General features: G+C 38.4%; 1 protein-coding gene and 3 pseudogenes across 9 annotated transcripts in view; 2 read left to right on the top strand and 2 right to left on the bottom strand.

Moving 5' to 3' along the window:
- Positions 1-24744, top strand: part of NBEAL1 (neurobeachin like 1) — a 197873-nt gene that overhangs the window by 35263 nt on the left and 137866 nt on the right. For all 9 annotated transcript variants that reach the window (XM_059393241.1, XM_059393243.1, XM_059393236.1 and 6 more), the window contains 3 exons: positions 10038-10119; positions 10665-10792; positions 20897-20979. In XM_059393241.1, coding sequence (XP_059249224.1) covers positions 10038-10119; positions 10665-10792; positions 20897-20979 — 293 coding nt within the window. The remainder of the gene's footprint in view (positions 1-10037; positions 10120-10664; positions 10793-20896; positions 20980-24744) is intronic.
- On the bottom strand, positions 3503-4172 carry LOC132013320 (large ribosomal subunit protein eL8-like; annotated as a pseudogene).
- On the bottom strand, positions 14448-14761 carry LOC132012835 (large ribosomal subunit protein eL36-like; annotated as a pseudogene).
- LOC132012836 (ADP-ribosylation factor-like protein 2-binding protein) lies at positions 21482-21920 on the top strand (annotated as a pseudogene).

Genomic DNA, 24744 nt, shown 5'->3' on the forward strand with positions numbered 1-24744 from the left:
TCTGTTTCTTCCTGGTTCAGTTGTGGTAGTTTATATGTCTCTAGAAATGCATCCATTTTTTTCCAGATTGTCAAATTTGCTGGTGTATAGTTGCTTATAATATGTTCTTATAATTGATTGTATTTCTTTGGTGTTGGTTGTGATCTCTCCTCTTTCATTTGTGATTTTATTTATTTGGGTCCTTTTTCTTTTCTTTTTGATAAGTTTGGCCAGGGGTTTATCAAACTTACTAATTCTTTCAAAGAACCAGCTTCTAGTTCGTTGATTTGTTCTATTGTTTTTTTGGTTTCTATTTCATGGATTTCTGCTCTGATCTTTATGATTTCTCTTCTCCTGCTGGGTTTAGTCTTTCTTTGTTGTTTTTTCTCCAGCTCCTTTAGGTGTAGGGTTAAGTTGTTTATTTGAGACCTTTCTTGTTCTTAAAAAAGGCTTGTATTGCTATATATTTTCTCTCAGGACTGCCTTTGCGGTGTCCCACAGATTTTGAACCATTGTGTTTTCATTACCATTTGTTTCCATGAATTTTTTCAATTCCTTTTTAAATTTCCTGTTTGACCCATTCATTCTTTTGAAGGATGCTCTTTAGCCTCTATGTATTTGGGTTCTTCCCACATTTCCTCTTGTGGTTGAGTTCTAGCTTCAGAGCATTGTGGTCTGAAATATGCAGGGAATGATCCCAATCTTTTGATACCAGTTGAGACCTGATTTCTGACCCAGGATGTGATCTATTCTGGAGAATGTTCCATGGGCACTAAAGAAGAACATATATTCTGTTGCTTTGGATGGAATGTTCTGAATATATCTGTGATGTCCATCTGGTCCTGTGTGTCACTTAAGACCTTAATTTCCTTGTTGATCTTTTGCTTGCATGATCTGTCCATTTCAGTGAGGGGGTTGTTACGGTCCCCTACTATTATTTCATTATTGTTGATGTATTTCTTTGATTTTGTTATTAATTGGTTTATATAGTTGGCTGCTCCCATGTTAGGGGCATAGATATTTAAAATTGTTAGATCTTTGGTTGGACAGACCCTTTGAGTATGATATAGTGTCCTTTCTCATCTCTCATTATAGTCTTTGGCTGAAAACCTAATTGATCTGATATAAGGATTGCCATCCAGCTTTATTTTGATGTCCATTGGCATGGTAAATTGTTTTTTACCCCCTCACTTTAAATCTGGAAGTGTATATTGGGTCTAAAATGAGTTTCTTGTAGACAGCATATTGATGGGTTTTGTTTTTTTAACCCATTATGATACGCTGTATCTTTCGATTGTGGCATTTAGCCCATTTACATTCAGGGTAACTACTGAAAGATATGAATTTAGTGCCATTGTATTGCCTGTAAGGTGACTGTTACTGTATATTGTCTCTGTTCCTTTCTGGTCTACTACTTGTAGGCTCTCTCTTTGTTTAAAGGACCACTTTCACTATTAACTGTAGGGCTGGTTTGGTGTTTACAAATTCTTTTAGTTTTTTTTGTCCTGCAAGCTTTTTATCTCTGCTTCTATTTTCAGTGATAGTCTAGCTGGATATAGTATTCTTGGTTGCATGTTCTTCTCATTTAGTGCTCTGAATATATTACGCCACTTCTTTCTGGCCTTCCAGGTCTCTGTGGATAAGTCTGCTTCCAATCTAATATTTTTACCATTATGTGTTACATATTTCTTGTCTGAGGCTGCTTTCAGGATTTTCTCTTTGTCACTAAGACTTGTGAGTTTTACTATTAGATGACAGAGTGTGGACCTATTTTTACTGATTTTGAGGGGGTTCTCTGTGCCTCCTGCATTTTGATGTTTGTTCCCCTTGCCATGTTAGTGAAATTCTCCACTATAATTTGCTCCAATATACTTTCTGCCCCCCTCTCTCTTTCTTCTTCTTCTGGAATCCCAATTCTTCTAATATTGTTTCATCCTATGGTATCACTTATGTCTCAACTTCTCCCCTCATGTTCCAGTAGTTGTTTGTCTCTATTTTGCTCAGTTTCGTTATTCTCCATCATTTGGTCTTCTATATCACTAATTCTCTCTTCTGCCTCATTTATCCTAGCAGTAAGAGCCTCCTTTTTTTTTTCTTTAAAGATTTTATGTAATTTTTTTGACAGAGATCACAAGGAGGCAGAGAGGCAAGCAGAGAGAGAGGAAGGTAAGCAGGCTCCCTGCTGAGCAGAGAACCCAATGTGGGGCTCGATCCTAGGACCCTGGGAACACAACCTGAGCCAAAGGCAGAGGCTTTAACCCACTGAGCCACCCAGACGCCCCAAGAGCCTCCAATTTTTTTTTTAAGATTTATTTATTTATTTGACAGATCACAAGCAGGCAGAGAAGCAGGCAGAGAGAGTGGAGGAAACAGGCTCCCTGCTGAGTGGAGAGCCTGATGCAGAACTCGATCCCAGGACCCTGGGGCCATGACCTGAGCCAAAGGCTGAGACTTTAACCCACTGAGCCACTCAGGTGCCCTGAGCTTCCAATTTTTATTGCACCTCATTTATAGCTTTTTTGATTTCAGCTTGGTTATATTTTAGTTTTTTTATTTCTCCAGGTTACTTCTAGTTTTGGGCAATTATCCATATGGCTACTGTAAACATTTGTGTAGATTTTTCCATGGGCATTAGTTTTCAACTTGTTTGTGTAAATACTTTCACTCTGTCAGCACCTCCTCCCTTTCCCTGAGGCAGCACAATCTGGTTTATTCTCCCAGTTATTTTCCTTGGAGCCTATGGGGGGGGGGGTCTTCATGCCCTGTTGCTACTTCTTTGGGGAATGTGGGTGTAAACCCAGGATTGGGGGCCTGTCTGCTCACCCCCTCACCCATCCAGTATCTTAGATTTCTGCCCTCTAGCACAGCCTCTTTCTGCTCTTCTTTCATCTTTAGCTAAAAAACCAAGTTCTTTGTGCTGTCTCTTACCTGTCTTACCTGTGCCCTATCCTCCAGCTTGTATTTAAGTCCTTGTCATGCCCCCCCACCCCCCACTCTCAGCTTCCCCTCTATCAAGTCATGTATTTTGTAAGGAACAGTGACTTGGGGAAAGATGGGAAGGACAAAAAATCAATTCCCGCTGGTCCTTAGGTGTGTGAAGTGTTTATGCAGAGAAAAAAAATAAATAGAAAAATAATCCTGTTATGAACATGAATGTATAGATATGTCTGGTGAAGGTTCTTTGGGGTACATATCCAAAAGTGGACATGCTGGGTCATATGCTAACTGGAATCTTAAATTTTTGAGGAATTGCCATACTGTTTTTCATAGCAGTGTCTGGAACCTGTTACATTCCCATTGGCAGTGCTCAGATTTTTTTTTTTTTCCAATTTATTTGACAGACAGAGATCACAAGTAGGCAGAGAGGCAGGCAGAGAGAGAGGAAGGAAAGCAGGCTCCCTGCTGAGCAGAGAGCCCAATGGGGGCTTGGTCCCAGGACCCTGGGATCATGACCTGAGCCGAAAGCAGAGGCTTTAACCCACTGAGCCACCCAGGTGCCCCCCCCCCCCGCCTTTTTTTTTAAGAGAAAATTCAACAGTGTCCATTCAGCTCAGTTTGGTGGCCACTTCTTTAGCCTTTGCCTTTTCAAGCTTGGTGATGCGAGCCACAGATTTCAGGCCCAGGATATTGCCTCCCCAGTAGCAGCAGATCTCATCATATCTGTCATTATAATTGGTCCTGATGGGTTGCACCAGATTTGCCAGGGCTCTTTTGTCTTCCAAGGGGATCTGTGTGAAGGTGACAGTGGTGCAGGTCTTTCTGTGGACCAGACACCCCAGCCTCGCCTTCCTCTTGGTAATGCATTAGGGAACCCTCATATGATGACACAGAGCAAGCAGGAAAACCACTAGCTCAGTGGGATCCATCTCATGTGCAGCCACTACCAGCTGAGCCTTCTTGTTTTCCACCAGGGTGGTGACAGTGTTAACCCTGGCTTGGAGGATAGGCGGCCCCTTAGTGGGGACATCCACTTTGCCTACAGCTTTCTTCTCAGGCAGGGTCAACATTCTCTGATTCTTCTGCTGCTTTGTCTCTGGTCTGTGCTCATGGGCCAACTTAAGCAGTTGAGTTGCTGTCTGGTGGTCCAAGGCCTAGGTGAACTGGTTAATCGCAGGAGGCACTTTTAAACATTTATAGAGAATAGTCCTTTGTTGCTACAGCCAGATGTAACAGGGCCATCCTTGCCAATACATGTTGTTTTCTGTTTGGGTTTTTAAATTTTTTGTTTTTGTTTTTGTTTTTTTGGAAGGGGAGGGGAAAAAGGAGAGGAAGAAAGAGAATCTTAAGCAGGATCCATGCCCAGTGTGGAGCCTGACGTGGGGATTGATCTCCTGTCCTGAGCCAAAATCAAGAGTCGGACACTTAACCACCTAATCCTTTCAGGCACCCTGGGGCTTTTTTGTTTTTGTTTTTTTATAGTATCATCCCAATGGGTGTGAGGGGGTACCTCATTATAATTTCAAGTTGCATTTCTCTAGTGATTTTTGATGTTGAGCATCTTTTCATGTGTTTATTGGCCATTCATATAGTAGTTCTTTGGAGAATTGTCTATTCAAGTCTTTTGCCATTTTTGAATTGGGTTGATTTTTTGAATGTTGAGATTTAGGAACGCTATATATTCTGAATATTAATCCCTTGTCAGATACATGATTTGTAAGTTTTGTGAGTTGCCTTTTTGCTCTATTAATAGTGTCTTTTGATGCATAAATTTTAAATTTTCATGAAATCCAATTCGTCTGTTTTTACTTTTGTTACCTATACCTCTGTAACCTATCCAAGAAATCAAATCTACTGTCATGAAGCTCTTGTACTTTATTTTGTTCTAAGAGTTTTGTTGTTTTAGGTCTTACATTTAGTTTCTTGATCCATTTGAGTTAGTATTTGTATATGGTGTGAAGGTTCCAGTTTCATTCTTTTGCTTGTGGGTATCCAGTTTTCCCAACATAACTTTTTTGGGAAAAGTCTTTCCTTTCCCCGTCAGATTACATCGGGATCCTTGTCAAAAGCATACATGTGAGGATTTATTTCAGGGCTTTTTTTTTTTTAAGATTTTATTTATTTATTTGACAGAGATCACAAGTAGGCAGAGAGGCAGGCAGGGGGGGGGCGGAGAAGCAGGCCTCCTGCTGAGCAGGGAGCCTGATGCGGGGCTCGATCCCAGGACCCTGGGATCGTGACCTGAGCCGAAGTCAGAGGCTTTAACCCACTGAGCCACCCAGGAGCCCCTATTTCAGGGCTATTTTATCCTATTTGTCTTTATGCCTTTCTTTATGCCACTGTCACTGTTTGATTATTTATGCTTTGTACTAAGAAAAAAAATTAAAAAGTGTGAGTCTTCCAGTTTGGTCTTCTTTATCAAAATTGATTTTGCTATATGGGATTCCATATGGATTTTTAGGAAGGGTTTTTCTGTTTCTGCAAAAAACATTAGGATTTTGATAAGGATTGCATTGAATCTGTAGATTGTTTTGGGTAGTTTTGATGTTTTAATGGTAAGATGTCCTCTGCTCTGTGAACATGACATGTGTTTATGTTTATCTCTTTTAAAGTAATCTTGCAGCAATTTTTTTTTGTTGTCATTTTACAAGTCTTTCTCTTCCTTGGTTAAATTAATTCCTAAGTATTTTATTCTTAATGCTATTGTAAATGAAACTGTCTTCATGATAATACTTTTTCATTATTTATTGTTTATGTATTAGAATGTACTGGATTTTTATGTGGTGATTTTTTTATCCTAATATTTTGCTGAATTCATTTATTAATTCTCATGGTTTGTGTTTAATCTTTAGCATTTTCTTCATATAAGATTATATCAGATGCAAATAGATAATTTTACCTCCTCTTTTCCAGTTTATGTGCTTTTTCTTGCCTAATAGCTTTGGTTGGAACTTTCAGTACTATGTTGAATAGAGGCAGTCAAAGTGACCATCTTTGCCTCATACCTGTTCTTAGAAGAAAAGCTTTCAGTCTTTCACGGTAGAGTATGATTCTGCTGTAGAATTTTTATGTATGGCTTTTTATTATGTTGAGGTACTTCATCTACGACCATTTAAGTTCCCTTAAAGTTACTTCAGCCAGAGAGCAAGGGGCTCCCAACAGTGGGACAAGGTGCACTAACAATGGCTGCCCATCTCTTTGTCTGCATTTCTGTATCAGAAGCAACAGTCAGTGATCAGAGCACAAATTCCTGATATTTGAAGGACAAGGTCCTTTTGCCCACCCTGGTTCCTTTAACTTGTTAGCTGGAGGTTCTGGGAAGATGTGCAGAGCTGCCTACCACATGAATGGTTGTTACTATGCTAATAATAGCTGAAATTTACCAAAATTAATGAACATTAACTGCAGTTTACTGTCCCATATCTTCCCCTGGAATTGGCAGCATTCAGCAGACTTCAGAGTTCCAGAATAAGTTTTACCCAGCACAGTTGTTTTCTAGGTGTGGAGACAGATTCCTGGTGCTTCCTTTTCTGCCATCTTCCTAGACTCCTCCATAGGGTCTTTGAATTTTATCTCTCCTGTACTTTTTCTTTTCCCAAAGAAGTCATGCCAGTCTGACTTCTTATATTAAAAACTGTTAATTTTTTTTTAAACTAGTCAAATTTATTCATTTACTTTTTATATATTTGTTTAAAAATTTTAAATTAACATATAGGGGTGCCTGGGTGGCTCATTCGGTTAAGCGGCTGCCTTCAACTTGGGTCATGATCCCAGAGTCTTGGGATCAAGCCCCACATCTGGCTCCCTGCTCAGCTGGGAGCCTGCTTCTTCCTCTTCCTCCACTGGTGGCTCTGCTACTTGCAATCTCTCTCTGTCTCTCTGTCAAATAAATAAATAGAATCTTAAAAAATTAACATATAATGTATTATTTGTTTCAGGCGTACAGGTCTGTTATTTCTGTTGTTTTTTGGGTTCTTTTAACATCTTTTGTATTTTATTTTATTTTTTAATTTAAATTCAGTTAATACATAGTGTATTAGTAGTTTCAGAGGTAGAGTTCAGTGATTTATCAGTCTTACATAACACCCAGTGCTCATCACATCACGTACCCTCCTTTAATGACCATCACCCAGTTACCCCATCCCCTACCCATCCCCTCCATCAGCCTCAGTTGTTTCTTCTGATTAAGAGTCTCTTAAGGTTTGTCTCCTTCTCTGATTTCATCTTGTTTTCCCCCTCCCTTCCTCTATGATCCTCTATTTTATTTCTTAAATTACACATATGAGTGAGATCATATATTGTCTTTCTCTGATTGACTTATTTTGCTTAGCATAACACCCTCTAGTTCTATCCATGTCATTGCAAATGGGCCTCTGCTGTATTTTAGATAAATAGTATTTTTCATGTCACAGTGTCTCAGAAGTGAAAATTAATAGACTGTTTTATTATGCTAAGAAGAAGATTGATGATGTTAGATGCAGGAAATGCTAGCATTATGTGTCCTGCCTTGTCTTGTAAAAATGAGATAACAATGAGGACCACAACCACATTGTAATTAAACATCACTTATTGAGCCACTCATTGCTTTAAACAAGATATATACTCCGCATATGGAAAACCCAAAAGACTCCACCCCCAAACTACTAGAATTCATACAGCAATTCAGTAACGTGGCAGGATTCAAAGTCAATGTATAGAAATCAGTGGCTTTCTTATACACTAACAATGAAAATACAGAAAGGGACATTAGAGAATTAATTCCATTTACTATAGCACCAAGAACGATAATATACCTGGGAATAAACCTAACCAAAGAGGTAAAGGATCTGTACTTGAGGAACTACAGAACACTCATGAAAGAAATTGAAGAAGACACAAAAAGATGGAAGGCCATTCCATGCTCTTGGGTCGGAAGAATAAACATTGTTAAAATGTCTATACTGCCTAGAGCAATCTATACTTTTAATGCCATTCTGATCAAAATTCCACTGGTATTTTTCAAAGAGCTGGAGCAAATAATCTTAAAATTTGTATGGAATCAGAAGAGACCCTGAATCACTAAGGAAATGTTGAAAAACAAAAAACTGGGGGAATTATGTTACCTGATTTCAAGCTTTACTATAAAGCTGTGATCACCAAGACAGCATGGTACTGGCATAAAAGCAGACACATATACCAGTGGAACAGAGTAGAGAGCCCAGATATGGACCCTCAACTCTATGGTCAAATAATCTTTGACAAAACAGGAAAAAATATACAGTGGAAAAAGGACAGTCTCTTCAATAAATGGTGCTGGGAAAACTGGACAGCTATATGTAGAAGAATGAAACTCGACCATTCTCTTACACCGTACTCAAAGATAAACTCAAAATGGATAAAAGACCTCAACATGAGACAGGAATCCATCAGAATCCTAGAGGAGAACATAGGCAGTAATCTCTTCGATATCAGCCACAGCAACTTCTTTCATGATATGTCTCCAAAGGCAAAGGAAACAAAAGCGAAAATGAACTTTTGGGACTTCATCAAAATCAAAAGCTTCTGCTCAGCAAAGGAAACAGTCAACAAAACAAAGAGGCAACCCACGGAAAGGGAGAAGATGTTTGCAAATGACAGTACAGACAAAAGGTTGATATCTAGGATCTATAAAGAACTCCTCAAACTCAACACACACAAAACAGATAATCATATAAAAAAATGGGCAGAAGATATGAACAGACACTTCTCCACTGAAGACATACAAATGGCTATCAGACACATGAAAAAATGTTCATCATCACTAATCATCGGGGAGATTAAAATTAAAACCACATTGAGATACCACCTTACACCAGTTAGAATGACCAAGATTAACAAGACAGGAAACAACATGTGTTGGAGGGGATGTGGAGAAAGGGGAACCCTCTTACATTGTTGGTGGGAATGCAAGTTGGTGCAGCCACTTTGGAGAACAGTGTGGAGATTCCTCAAGAAATTAAAAATAGAGCTTCCCTATGATCCTGCCATTGCACTCCTGGGTATTTACCCCAAAGATACAGATGTATTGAAAAGAAGGGCCATCTGTACCCCAATGTTTGTAGCAGCAATGGCCACGGTCTCCAAACTGTGGAAAGAACCAAGATGTCCTTCAACGGTTGAATGGATAAGGAAGATGTGGTCCATATACACTATGGAGTATTATGCCTCTATCAGAAATGATGAATACCCAACTTTTGTAGCAACATGGACGGGACTGGAAGAGATTATGCTGAGTGAAATAAGTCAAACAGAGAGAGTCAATTATCATATGGTTTCACTTATTTGTGGAGCATAACAAATAACATGGAGGACAAGGGGAGATGGAGAGTAGAAGGAAGTCGAGGGACATTGGTAGGGGAGGTGAACCCTGAGAGACTATGGACTCTGAAAAACAATCTGAGGGTTTTGAAGGGGCCGGGGGTGGGAGGTTGGGGGCACCAGGTGGTGGGTATTAGAGAGGGCACGGATTGCATGGAGCACTGGCATGTGGTGCAAAAACAATGAATATTGTTACGCTGAAAAGAAATTAAAAATTAAAAAATATATATATAGACTACGCTCTCATGGTGAAAGTATGTACAGATGCTGGCTTTTCTATCAAGGCCTTTCAGTATAGTTGAGAAATATGTCTAGATAAGGGAACTGTAATTTCAAAGAGCAAAATGAAAATTCTGAAACTATACATATGCTATAATGGCAATAATATGTGCAAAACCAAACTAAGAATCTGCATACAAAAATAAAACAAACCTGTAAAGAAATAATCCAGAATGTAAATAGTTGTGAATATTTGGGTTGTGAGACTAGTTCTGATTTTTGTTTCTCCTTTGTTTCTACTTTGTGATATTTTTTACTTTTTCTATAATAAATAATTGCTAATCAGCATGTACTTCTTAAGCATTCTCTTTAGAGTAGCTAAATGGTGCTTGAGGTGTGTTTCACATTCTTAGTGGAAAAATAGTTATGTAATATATTGATTTTAAGTTTTAATAAATATCATTTATATTTCCTTTACCAGCATGTATTTTCAAAATTCATCCTGAATAGATGAACATACATTTTTGGCACTATTCATATAATAAATATTCTTTTTTTCCTCACAGAAATTTATCTAATGTGGAAGAAATTGGGACTTGCTCATATATTAATCATGTCATTACTATGACAACACTCTATATTCAGCAGGTAGGTGACTTAATATATTCCTTTTGTTGCTTTACTGAGGGTAACTAGGTTTTACTTTTTAAAATATTATCGTAAAGTTAAATGTTTTTAGAGGAGGTAATCAAGAAATGAATTAAAATTTCCATTAGGTACTATATATTTCAGAAATCTTAAGCATATTATCTAAGAAAAGTAATTATTAATATATTTTATTTTAATTAAAAATGAAAGTGTTTTATAAACAGCTTTTTATAATGACATAATTTGTCAATTTATGTATATTATATATATTATATGTTATTTATCATCAAATATTCCTCTTATTGAAAACATATTCTGTTTTGCTATCCATTCAAAACTCTTCTTAGGCCATATTTAAAATTTGAAGTATTATGTGCAGTCCAGTCCATATGATTAACTGATGCTTTAAACTCCATTGGAACTTAGGTTTATTTGAATAAAAATGATTTATTAGATAATTAATAAAACATGTTGCCTTTAAATGATGTAGGTATGTTACGCAGTTTAATATTTCTGAGTATAATTTTTTTTTAATTTACTCCCAGTTAAAAAGCAAAAAGAAAGAGAAGGAATTGGCAGATCAGACATCTATTGAAGAATTTGTGATCCATGCATTGGCATTTTGTGAGAGTTTATATGATCCATATCGGAATTGGAGGCATAGAATTTCAGGGTATGTCTTATAAATCATAATGTTCACTTATAACCTGAATGTCGGGGCCCCTGGGTGGCTAGGTGGGTTAGGCCTCTTCCTTTGCCTCAGGTCATGATCTCAGGGTCCTGGGATCGAGCCCCACATCGGGCTCTCTGCTCAGCGGGGAGCCTGCTTCCCCCCCACCACCACTGCCTGCCTCTCTGCCTACTTGTGATCAGTCAAAATAAATAAACTCTTAAAAAAAAAAAACCTGAATGTCATAAATATATGTAATTCTTCAATGCAGGTCTTATTCCCTGTGAAAGAAGTATGTAAGGTGTGTATAAGATCCTTATCTTTATCTCTGAGATATAGAACCATGTTAGAAGTAATGAAATTTCCTATAAACTCTTGTTTTGGAATTCTAATAATCTGATAGGAAAATTTCAAAGCACAGTAACATCAAGTAGAGTGTACATATTTTTCAAGGAAAGTTCTCTGTTTTTTTAAGCTCATTTCATGGGATAAAAATGATTTTAACAATATTTTGTCTCTTAATTGTGAAGCTTGTGTCCACTACGGTCTGGTCAGGAAAACAGAAATCATACCAGGTATTTTATAAGATATAATAGAAGGAAATTGTTAAATAGGTATAGAGGACTCAAAGAGCCAGTAGGGATACTGATGTAATACAGAGATAGTGACTTCAGGAAGCAGCTACTTCCCTGGGGATATGGGACAAAAGGAAGAAACTGGAGTTACGAGCTATAAGTTTGGAGAAGAGCTCCTACAGTTGGGTCTCAGCCCTCTGTTGAAAGAGCATTGCTGGGGCGCCTGGGTGGCTCAGTGGGTTAAGCCGCTGCCTTCGGCTCAGGTCATGATCTCAGGGTCCTGGGATCGAGTCCCGCATCGGGCTCCCTGCTGAGCAGAGAGCCCGCTTCCCTCTCTCTCTCTCTCTCTCTGCCTGCCTCTCCATCTACTTGTGATTTCTCTCTGTAAAAAAAAAAAAAAAAATATTTAAAAAAAAAAAAAAAAAAAAAAAGAAAGAGCATTGCTTAGCTGTGCGGGTATCACTGAGCAGCCGTGAGTAGGCTGGTGCTGGAATTACCAAAAATAACCTGAAGACAAAGAACCAGCTGTGAATGCTACAGTTAAGAACAGTTGGCTGATAAGAAAAGAAGGAATAAGAAATCAGTTTCTTTTTCACCCTTAGCCTTCCAGTCTCTGTTTAGTATGCACTATTGGTGAATCCCAACAGTGGAGTACCTGGAAAAAGAGAAGTATAGTTTGCAGAGTGCTTGTCACAGCATCACAAAGCAGATAGAATATAGGATGATGGGTTTGCAGCTTAGTGACAGTAGTATAAATACCAGTTTAGGGCTCACAGAGAAGAGTTTTGAACTCATATCTTTATTACCAGTGGACACAGAATAGGAAGAGTGGTATCATCAACTATAGTCAGGCTACTTTTTTAGGTCTCCCAAATCTGCTATGTTTTCAATCTCAAGATTTTTTGAGATTGGAAAATCTTGTTTTCAGTTTTTCCATTTTCATTTTTAATTTAATCAACCTCCTTATACCAGCACACTTCCTGCAACTTGTCGCTACTAAAATGTTTGGTGTTTATAGGCTTATTAGGGTCTCATACCCTCACTTTGAGTTGCCACCATTAGATAATGGTGAAGAAGTGATTAACTGAGAGAACATATATGTAAACTATATGGTGGTACTTTGTTCTGTGTAGTGATATTTTATTGAAATAACACATCCTATAGTTAAAGTAAGAAATAAAAAGTAGATATAAGAGGAATAATTACTGTAGTTATTAAATATAACAATCCTGGGGCACCTGGGTGGCTCAGTGGGTTAAGTCTCTGCCTTCGGCTCAGGTCATGATCTCAGGGTCCTGGGATCAAGCCCCACATCGGGCTCTCTGCTCAGCAGAGAGCCTGCTTCCTCCTCTCTCTCTGCCTGTCTCTTTGCCTACTTGTGATCTCTCTCTGTCAAATAAATAAATAAAATCTTAAAAAAAAAATAACAATCCTATCTACTTATATTTACACGGTCTTTCCTTTATATGTTGAAAGAAGTTGTCTTTATTAGGTTTCATCATAGAAACAGAACCAGTAGGGGGTGTGTGCGTGTGCTCGGGTGTATGCATGTGCTTGCGTGTGCACGCATGCATGTACACGCATAAAATGAGTTTTATTATAAGCAGTTGCTTCATGTGATTTTAGAGGCAGACCAGTCCAAATCTGCAATGTGGGCTCTCAGGTGTATGACCCAGGAAAGCCAAAGTACAGTTACAGTCTGAAAGCTGGCAGATAGAAAGCCAACGTTCTAGTTCTGGTCCAAATGTAGTCAGGCTGGAGACCCAGAACTGATGATGCAGATGAAGTCCAAAGACAGTCTGGTGGAGAACTCCCCCTTGCTTAGAGAGGCCAGTTTTTTTGTTCTGCTCAGTCTTTCCACTGACTAATTGAGCCATTTAGTATAGGGTAATCTCCTTGATCCATATTTGAGCAATTTGAATGTTGTATTTTTTTTTTTTTTAAAGATTTTATTTGATAGAGAGACAGCGAGAGAGGGAACATAGCAAGAGGAGTAAGAGAGGTAGAAGCAGGCTTCCCGCTGAGCAGGGACCCCGATTTGGGGCTCCATCTCAGTATCCCGGGATCATGGCCTAAGCTGAAGGCGGATGCTTAATGACTGAGCCACCCAGGTGCCCCTGTATTTGACCAATTTAAATGTTAATCTCATCCAAAAACACCCTCCCAAGCTGACACATTAAATTAACCATCACATTGTCCTAATAATTTTCTTGACTGTTCATTAATGGGAAGTAAGTCATGACTTCTGAATGCTTCCTTGAATGCTTCCTTTTCTCCCCTTCCCCACCAGAGGAACAATATTGTGTTCAAAGAAATATTGCAATTTGAACCAGGGTTAAAAGGTGCTATCTAACAGGAGTCCTGCTTTAAAGAATAGATAAAAATAGTTTGTACTTATTATGTCAAAATACCAACATAAGCTGTACCTAGCTTTTGCTTACAGTGCACTTATGTTTTTGGAAATTCATGACTCTCAAATTTGTGTCAAGTAAACAGTTCTATTACCATTTACTTAGTATTGAATACTTCTTTTCTATTGAGCTTTAATATGTCTCTTTTCCCAGAGAGAAAGTGCTTTGAATTTTCCTTGACAAAGATGTTTTATCTGTCAGGATAAGACAGATGATGTTACAATAACAAACAAAGGGTTAGAATAACAAAGTTCTATTTCTTGTTCATGCTGTCTGCCATCTTTGGCAGGAAGCCCTCAGTCATCATAGTCCCTCAAGATCCTAAGCTAACAGAGGAGCAAGCATCTAAGGCTTTGCTAATTACCACTTGAGAAAAAAGAAAGCTCTGAAATGTCTCACATTAGCAATTTAATGCTCTCGGCTGGTCATGACACATCTTATTTTCATTCAGAACTCATTGGTCAGGATTAGTCCCACATCCCCATCTACTGCAGTGAAACCAAGAAGTTAGTTCTACTTTGATTAGAAGGGGTAGACATGGGAATCATTGGCAGACTGCACTGTCACTGCCTTTTGCCTCTGCTTGAGCACTGCTCATGACTCTTTGAAGATTGAAAGAGGCACATAACAGTGTTCATTTGTAGCCTTTCTACTCATTTATCACTATGGTTCTCAAAAAATCAGTGTTCTATTTTTTTTTTTTCCGGAAAGACTTATAATATACAGAGGGGAGGGGTTCCTTCTTGGCTGCTGCTTTCCTCATTGCTGCCAGCACATAGCTTAACTTCTCTTTCCTCTTGGCACGGATGTGTGTTTGCACAATTTTCTTGATGAACTTGAGGGCGCCCTTGCCCTTAGAGACCTTGAATACTCCATGTCACACTGCTCATATGGGGTGAAGCCACACACCTCTTGGATCGAACGAACTTGGTGTGCCTTAGGTTGCTCACATTCTTTGTCATCTTGTGGCCCTTGTTGAGGCCCATTGGCCATAGGTAGTGGAGAGCCTTAGCTTCTTCTCCTCCATGGCTCCCTTGGTGGAAGCTAGTGTTCTCTCTATTTTTACATTGATGCTAGGGATTTCTTAAGGAAATTATATCTCTTCCTTTCATTCTTGCTACTTCCCCATCCTCTACCTCTGATCTGTCAGTAATGGCAAATCTAAGAAAATGTTTTAAGTTTTGAAATAATGACAGATAGTTTTTCTTTATAGATAGCAAGACGTATACAGAAAGAGGAACATGAGATCAGTCTGAAAATGACAGAGGAGAAGCTTTTGAAGGAATCTTAATAAGAACAAAATGAATTTAAAATTGGGGGAATGAGAGAAGATATAAAAAAGTCGATCTGACAACAACTTAAAACAAATAAAATTGGTAAATGAAAGCAAAAAACAACTTTTGAGAACCAAAAACAAGAAGATATTGAAATGCTATGGTATAGAAAGAGAATTCTGCATAAATAAAGTAATAGGAAGAGGAACAAAGTAATGGATGAGTGGTGGCATTTGCTAACTGTGTCCAATATACATACCAGGAATTAGGCCGGAAGCTGTCCCCATATCTCTACAGGGCATAACAAATTTTGCTCTTAATAGTAGGAACTGCTTTAGAGGTAAACAGTATAGCAAGGGTTCAGACTTGAGTTTCTTTGACTTTGATAGGGAAATGAAACATACTACAAATAAATCATGGAATTAGGAAAAATCTGTAGCTCATGGGAGACCTATACAGGGGAGCTATAGCAATAACTTATATACTGATCTAATTCTGAAGTTAAGTGGAAACATGAAATGTATTTTCTTATGTATTATTTATGTTTGTTGCTTACTAAAACAACTAAAACAAATTAGAACGAATGTAAATTAGCATTATTCCAAATGCAGAGCCATTTAAAAGTATGTTTCTTAGGGTTCTTAGGGTGCCTGGGTGGCTTAGTTGGTTAAGTGTCCCAACTCTTGGTTTTGCCTCAGGTTGTGATCGTAGTACAGTCCTGGGATCTGTCCCTGCACTCTGTTGTCAGTGTATGGTGGAGTCTGCTTGAGGATTCTTTCTCCCTCTGACCCTCCCCCTGCTAGCGTGCTGTTGCTCTCTCTCAAATAAATCTTAAAAAAAAAAAAAAGATGAAATATATGGATTTTTTCATCTCTCCAGATGTAATTTGATTTAAGGAATAGATTTGATTAATCTATTAGCTCAATTTTGATTCTGTTTGTAGCATCTTACATATTTAGAAAGATTTTCTCAAGTGGAACTAAAATATATGTAGGGAAAGAATTCTTTCCTGAAAAGGCCTTATCATTCAAGAATTTTTTAAAAAATATATTTATTGAGTTTCTACTTTGTGCAGTATAAGTACAGTAGGACTTACTACCTGCCCAAAGAGAAAAACAATTTAATTAGACTAAATTATGCCCTAGGGCTCCTTCTGGCCAAATCTGGGACAATGTATATATGAAAATAAATAATTGCCATAAAGAACTATAAACAGGGCCACCTAGCTGGCTCAATCAATAGAGCATATAACTCTTGATCTTGGAGTCATGAATTTGTGCTCCACACTAGGTGTAGAGTTCACTTAAAAAAAAAAAAAAAAAGAATTATAAACCATTGGCGGGGGTGGGGGAGGAATTAATGAGTCCATACCAGTGATAGATGATAGCTAGGCAGGTGGGTGGGTGGGTGGATGATAGGTAGGTAGGGAGGTAAATAGATAGATAAAGGGAAAAGAGGATCTTGCTTATAGTAGAAGGCTAAGTGCCAATTAGTAAATGTATAGGGATTGTTGGAAGAAAATCTGCATTTTACACAAATTATAAGAAAGATGTGGATCAGGATGGTAAATCTAGGGAAAGTTTTGGTAAAGAGCATGATTTTTGCATGGTTTTAAAATGTTTTGCCACAGATTATTCATTGCAAAGGAAAAATTAGTAGTTATTTTGTATAGTACTGAATAGTACATTGACTGGATGATCAAAATTAGCATCAGTGACGAGCAGGTGGACATCTGTGCCTCCAACTGTGATGCTCTTAGAGGGACATATCATTGCTTTTATAGTATTCCTCCAAGAATGCATAATCTGAATCTAATTATATAGAAACATCAAGCAAACCCAAAATAAAGAATATTTTAATGAATAAAAGGAAGGAGTGTGGGACAGTATTCTTCAAAAATGTCCTAAAGGCTGTAGAAATGTTTCAGATTGAGAGAGGACAAAGAGACATGACAGCCAGATGAAATATCTGGACAGGAAGCTGTACTGAGAGGGGGAGAAAATGCTGCAAAGGATACTAATGGGTCAGTTAACAAAATGGGATTACAAATGGTAGATAAATGTTTTATTTTAATATTAAATGTATTAAAATTTAGAACTATACTGTTATTGTGTAAGACCATATCAGGTATTCACTAAAGTATTTAGAAGTAATATACCAAAATATACATAATTTCCCTTTAAATGTTCTGGAAAGTGCTATTTGTGGGAATGCATGTATATATAAATATGTGTCCTTTGTATAATAGGGAAAGGTGAACAAAAGAGAAAGGATTTGGGTAAAATTTTCATGATGAATGTGGGTGAGATATATTTGAAGTTACACAATTTTTATTCTTGCAACTTTTGCAAGAGCTTGAATTTATTTCCAGATTAAAACCTTAAGAGAAATAGTTATGTCTTAGGCATGATGGCAACATAAAAAAGAAGTACAAAGTAATTGACCAAGGGACACGAACTTAGAAAACTAAGATGCAAACATGTTTTACAACCCTCAGAAATTGGTATGTGTTAGCCTCTGCTAGGTGCCACGTGCTTGACCCAAATATCAAATAATAATTTAACAAGAAAGTACACTGTGATTTAAAAATAAGACTAAATTCATTTTTAGCTGTTCTGTCTTAACCTGTTGCAAATGTGTAGTACAAACTACTTATGATTCAATGTTTGTGTTACATATAATGGTTTTTACCCCTTTTATTCATGTTAGTATATTAAATTTCACTACAACAATAATGGTAATTAAAACATTTTTTTATTTTACTTTTTTAAGATTTTATTTATCTATTAGCGAGAGAGAGAGAAAGAGAGAGCTGAAGCAGGGAGAGGGAGTAGGCCCTTGCTGACCCAGGGAGCCTGATGTGGGACTAAATCTCAGGACTCTAAGATCATGACCTGCACCAAAGGCAGATTCTTTTTTGTTTTTTTTTTTTTAATTTTTTCAATTTATTTATTTTCAGCATAACAGTATTCATTATTTTTGCACCACACCCAGTGCTCCATGCAATCCGTGCCCTCTATAATACCCACCCCTTGGTACCCCAACCTCCCACACCCCCACCACTTCAAACCCCTCAGATTGTTTTTCAGAGTCCATAGTCTCTCGTGATTCACCTCCCCTTCCAATTTACCCCAACTCCCTTCTAACACTCCTTGTCCTCCGTGATATTTGTTATGCTCCACAAATAAGTGAAACCATATGATAATTGACTCTCTCTGCTTGACTTATTTCACTCAGCACAATCTCTTCCAGTCCCGTCCATGTTGCTACAAAAGTTGGGTATTCGTCCTTTCTGATGGAGACATCATACTCCATAGTGTATATGGACCACATCTTCCTTATCCATTCGTTCGTTGAAGGGCATCTTGGTTCTTTCCATAGTTTGGCGACCGTGGCCATTGCTGCTATAAACATTGGGGTACAGATGGCCCCTCTTTTCACGACATCTGTATCCTTGGGGTAAATACCCAGGAGTGCAATTCAAAGGCAGATTCTTAACCAACTGAGCTACCCCAGAACCCAGGAATTTTTTTAAATCACTTTTTTAAAGATTTTATTAGAGAGACCACAAGCAGGGGGAGCGGCAGAGAGAAAGAAAGAAGCAGGTTCCCTGTTCAGCAGGAAGCCCCACTGGGGCTTGATCCCAGAATCCTAGGATCATGACATGGGCCATCTGCCTTTGGCAGATGACTGAGCCACCCAGGTGCTCCATAATCGAAATTATTTATGTTCATATGTTATATCTAATATAGGGCCTTTAGAATAAGTCATTATTCACAAATTGCAGGAGTACATATTCATTATATTACTAAAGTAAGAATGTATATTGTTTGTAGTACAGGATATTTGGATAGGATATATCCAATCTGTTAGTTCATACTATAACTTATAATAAATATGCCAAATATAAACAATATAAGTAATCTTATGGAAAGACCTAACTAAAAGCTAAATCATCATTTTAATTTTTTAAAAAATTTTTATAAACATATAATGTATTTTTATCCCCAGGGGTACAGGTCTGTGAATTGCCAGGCTTATACACTTAACAGCACTCACCATAGCACATACCTTTCCCAATGTCCATAACCCCACCCCCCTCTTCTGACCCCCCTCCCCCCAAATTGTCATTTTAAAATTAATTTTTCTACCACATTAATTTTTTAAAGGCATGACTGAATTTTTAATTCGAAACTCTAGTAATATTTGCATTATCTTAAAGACATAAGGAAAATCTCAGTACTGGTTTTAATTAAATAGAAAGATCCAATAATATTCTAGGATATTATGTTTGAATTTAAGATAAACACAAAATATGATAATTCTTCTGCCTTCTCCACAATGGAAATAGACACAGATTTGGGGGCACCTGGGTGGCTCAGTTGGGTTAAGTATATGCCTTCAACTTAGGTCATGATCCCACTGGGGTCCTGGGATCAAGTACCACATCAGGCTCCCTGCTCAGTGGGGAACCTGGTTTTCCCTCTGCCTGACGCTCGCCATGCTTGTGTGCACACACTTTCTCCATGTCAAATAAATAAAATCTTAAAAAAAAAAAAAAGAGGGAGTAGGCAGAGATTTGGAAAGCATTGTAGCAAATGCTGCCTAATACAATTTCTAGTGAATCTGAATATTAGATCTGGATTTTAGTACTCTTTATTCTGTCATTATTGACCAGCTGTGTCTATCTTATTTGACTTATTATGTCGCCAATGGACTTTTCTTTCTAGCTTTAAGAAAACAATTTTAATATCTCTTGTGGTTGTCAAAAAGAAGTCCTCTTAATCTGTTGCTTTATCAGTAGATCATATTTAGACATATAGAAGTTCTTTGTGGCTGTTTTTCAAATACTTTCCTTTTTTGTTGGGTTTACGTAATAACATTAAGAGTTTTTTTCAGGGTATGAAAAAAGTGTCTCAGTTCTTTGTTTTTTGTTTAGTTTACTGCAGTCCGCTAGTCAGATGTATCATTTTAACAGTAGCTTTTATTTCCCAATCCCCCATGCTCATTTAAGAGACTCATTTTGTGTTGAAATGGAATGATCTTGGTAAAAGCACATGATAACTTGTGTGCCTTACCAAAGTCTATCGAAATATTTCAGCTATCAGAACTACTGGAATTGTCATTAAAAACCAAAATAATTCCCGGGTACCTGGGTGGCTCAGTCAGTTAAGCATCTCCCTTTGGCTCAGGTCATGATTTCAGGGTCTGGGATCAAGCCCTGCATCTGGTCCCTGCTCAGCAGGGAGCTTGCTTTTCCCTCTCCTTCAGCCCTTCCCTCCCCTCCAGACCCACTCATGCTTGCTCTGCTTTCACTCTGTCAAATAAAAAATAAAATCCTTAAAAAAAATAATCCCAGCCCATACTAGATCTACATTAATTTAAAATGGAAGAAGGCAGTGGAATAGGTTCTTTGTCTTCAGATAAAGTTTCAAAAAGTGGCAGAGTGGTGTGATTTCTGATCAGTTTTATTTGCCCTGTGATAATAAGTTATAGACTTAGGTGTCAAATTAGCAGTATTGCTGAAAAACTATTTTTACAGATTGGAAGTTTTTAAATGCCTAGCTCCTTTTTCTGTTTCTAGTTGTTTGGTGACTTAACCTGGCTTCTTGTTTCACCATTAAGCATTTAGAATTTTTTTTCTTAATTCAAAAGAAGAAATCTCTCATTGGTGAGCATTTAAATTGTAGGCCAGACTTTGTTTTTAAAATTATCTCAATCCTAGAGGTGTATTGTTCAGTATATACATAAAGTAATACATTAAATTTATTTTATAGTTGTTTCTGTAATTATGCCATCTCTACTCACCATGGTTATAATTTGGTATTAACTTCTTTTTAATGACAGACGAATCCTTAGTACTGTGGAAAAGAGCAGACAGAAATATAAACCAGCTTCTCTCACAGTGGAGTTTGTCCCTTTCTTTTATCGTAAGTATCGATCCTAATTTCTCATTGATTTTGATGTTATTCTGATTATTCTTTATATTCTTATTCTGATTCTACTTGATTCATCTTTGTGTATTTGTAAACTAAAGATTATAAGAACCTATCACTGGAGTACTTGATTCATACTTTGCTATGATTATTGTTCTTCCTCTAGTTTATTGTTCTGAAAGTGTTTTTATTTTGAGAAGAGCTTAATATTGTAATGACTGTAGTATAGGCCTTCTGAATTTTTACTGAAATAAATGTAAGAGTAGCATGGGGGCCCAGCTTGTGCATGGCCACTGCCGGGAAGCCTGAGGCCAGGGCCTCCTGCCCAGGCACTACAGAGCTGGGCTGTGAGCTGGTGGTGGACTCATGGATGAGGCCTCCCTTTTGCCAGTTGGGGCTCAATAGAGCTGAGTGCAGCCTGGGCCCAGGCCACATTTGGGATAGGGGGCTAACAGGCCTACTCACCCCACAGGTGGATGGCGTAGGGGTGATGGTGATGGACACCCTAGAGGAAGAGAGCTTTGCACTGTCCTTTTCCACCTCTGATACAGAATTTGATGCTGTGGTTGGATTTTATTATCATGGATGAAGAATTCCCATTATTAAAGGAAATTTTTATAGACAGGCACTCCTACCTGTTTGTAATGAGTATATGTCTTTGGTAGAAAAGTATATTGAAGAACATCTGCTAGAGCAGATTCCTGGATTTAACATGTGACTCGCACAGCGTCTTTCTAGCACTGCGAAGATGAAGTAGCTCGTGATATATTGGGCATGCTGTTCATGTTTACAGCTTTTCTGGCTTTTTAAAAGAAATGTTTCTGGGTTATAGAGCAGAAAAAGACGGCTGGGGACTGGGTTTAAGGAGCAATTTAGTGGTGACTTTGTGATGCAACTCATCTTTATCAGCTTCCCAGACAGATCTGAGGCCCTAGGGCACATCTCTAGGCAGGGTGATCATTGTGGGTGTGCCAGCCCATTAGACTGGGGGAGGCTAAAGCTAACGGGACAGAAGAATACATCTTAGAAAGAATGACTCTGTTTTGCAACTGTTCATTAATGTTAAGTATTGTTGGGTTGAAAAGAAAATTACCTGACCCTCCTGGGACCTGTTTCTCCCGTAACACCTTCTTGTATTCAGTGACCGTGTTACTCCTCCCTGTAGTAGACACCTTTCTCAGGACTTTTGAGTCACGCTCAAAGGCCAGCATTCCACCTGGGGGCCTCTTCCCCATTGTACATGTTGGTGTCAGTGTTTTTCACCATCACCAACCTTCTTTGGCCCAACAGGCTTTGCATGTCCCAACAGGCATTTTGTACACTCCGGTTTTTATATGTATCAGAATTTTAATCCTGCAGTCTCACTGGGGTTTTTGACTGGGAGTATTTATCCAGGCCATTAAGCCAGCTGATCATCCTGAAATTTCTGAAGCTTCTCCTGTAACAGTTAGTCTTGGCTAAAGAATCAAGTGAGGGAGGTGGGCCTTTACTCAAAAGCTACATGTGAAGATAAGTTTGTAGTCTTATATTTACAATCCTTGTGTCACTGTCTTCTGCTGGTCCTGATGTAGTTCCACTGTTAATTGAACTCATTGTAAGCATTTTGAAAAAAATGTTTTTATAGATGAATACTCAGGCTAACGTAGTAGATGTAATCTTAGAACTTCCATGATCACCCACTTGAAGATCAAATTAATATATGCTGTGTGCTTTTTAGTTATTAGTACTATGAAAGCAAAAATGCTTTCTGCCTTGGTGTTTCTATGTTAATAAGCACCAGTAAATGTATACTTCTGCTGGAGGTAAGTTAAAAGGTATCCTTTTCTTATAGCACGTTAAGTGTTTGTGTAGGTTTGCTAAAACCCTTGCTGTATAAACAGGTTCATTAGGTTTTCTGTTGAGGTAAGGAATTCCTTCTTCCTGTCAAAATCTACCAAGATGGTTTCCATGGGTGTAGCCAGGTCAGCATGAGTAGGATACAGCAAACAGCTTTACTGTTCATCTATTTGCTTTGATTCAGTTCAGTGTTTGAAAGAACATTACTGACCAGAAAACATGATGTCATATCTCCAGAAAGAAGAACATAGTTGTTGAATTCCTGATGTGTTCTCCTTCTTTCTCTAGCCATACACACACACACCCCCATACCCATATGTGTATATATGTATATAAATTTTCTGCTTATTAATTTTTAAACCTTTTTATTTATTTATTAAACCTTTTTATTTATTTATTTTTTAAGATTTTATTTATTCATTTGTCAGAGAGAGTGAGCACAGGCAGACAGAGTGGCAGGCAGAGGCAGAGGGAGAAGCAGGCTCCCCACTGAGCAAGGAACCCCATGCGGGACTCGATCCCAGGATGCTGGGATCATGACCTGAGCTGAAGGCAGCCGCTCAACCAACTGAGCCACCCAGGCATCCCTTATTAAACCTTTTTAAAGTAAAAATTCTTTACTGAATTTTCACTTGACTGTTTTGATTTTAAAGGATGATCTATAGGTTATGTGTTTTTTAATGTGTTTTCACTTAGTTACGTGAGTTAAAAAAATAAAAAAAACACCTTAGGAGTAACAGGAAGACATTAGGAGAAGGAAAGGAAAAGTGAATTGCGGGAAATTGGAGGGGGAGACGAAGCATGAGAATGTTGGGTCCCCCAATAATGGGTCAAAGGAGCGAGACTGATACAAAGCGAAGGTCAAGCAAAGCTTTATTTCACGCCAAGCATCAAGAATCAAACCGACCGTCAAACAGACTGGTCGGGCCGTCCCTTATAGAAAGGGCGACCTCTCTCTTCTTTACAGACGAGCTTTTAAGGGCAAAGGCCATGTGGTTGGGCCTGGCCACGCACTCGTGACCAATGAGATTGTAACACAGAGAAAGCTGTACAGTGCTGTACAGTCCTGCTAGGTCACACATAAGTGACCAATTGAATTACAGTTTACCCTATAGTAGCTATTTGAACTAGCCTATCACCTTAGTCAGAATTGGCACCCAAAAGACGGGCAAAAGGCGGGGCCCACACTCCTTGGTAGCTCTGGAGACAGTATGCATGCTTTACTGATTGGATGTCTCCACCTGACCCGACTCATCCCTGCATTCGGGCTGTTATCTCCACCTGACCTGACCCACACTTGTATTTGGGCTTTGTTACCGGAGACTGGTTTCCCAGACTTGCTTTTTTTTTTTTTTAAGATTTTTATTTATTTGTCAGAGAGAGAGAGCGCGCGCGAGAGCGAGCACAGGCAGACAGAGTGGAAGGCAGAGTCAGAGAAAGAAACAGGCTCCCCGCGGAGCAAGGAGCCCGATGTGGGACTCGATCCCAAGACGCTGGGTTCATGACCTGAGCCGAAGGCAGCTGCTTAACCAACTGAGCCACCCAGGCGTCCCCCAGACTTGCTTTTAAGTAAGCTCCTGGGTCAGTTTAAGTTTTACTGCATAAGCAATAAAATGGCTGTTCAACCGGGGTGGGGCCACTCTAGCTGAATAGGCCCTTTACAGAGACTGTGGATTCTGAGAAAAAAACTGCTGAGGGTTTTGCAAGAGAGGGTTTGGGTGGGGGGGAAAGGTGAGCCTGGTGGTGGGTATTAAGGAGGGCATGTATTGCATGGAGCATTGGGTGTGGTGCATGAACAGTGAATCTTGGAACACTGAAAAAATTAAATAAAAAAATTAAAAATTAAATAATCAAACTAAAAAAAACTTAGAAGAGATTTGGCTATTATAGGTGTGATCTATGTGGATTTAATTTTTTTTCTTA

Source organism: Mustela nigripes, chromosome 3 (assembly GCF_022355385.1).
Source record: "Mustela nigripes isolate SB6536 chromosome 3, MUSNIG.SB6536, whole genome shotgun sequence".
Classification (NCBI taxonomy): Eukaryota; Metazoa; Chordata; class Mammalia; order Carnivora; family Mustelidae; genus Mustela; species Mustela nigripes.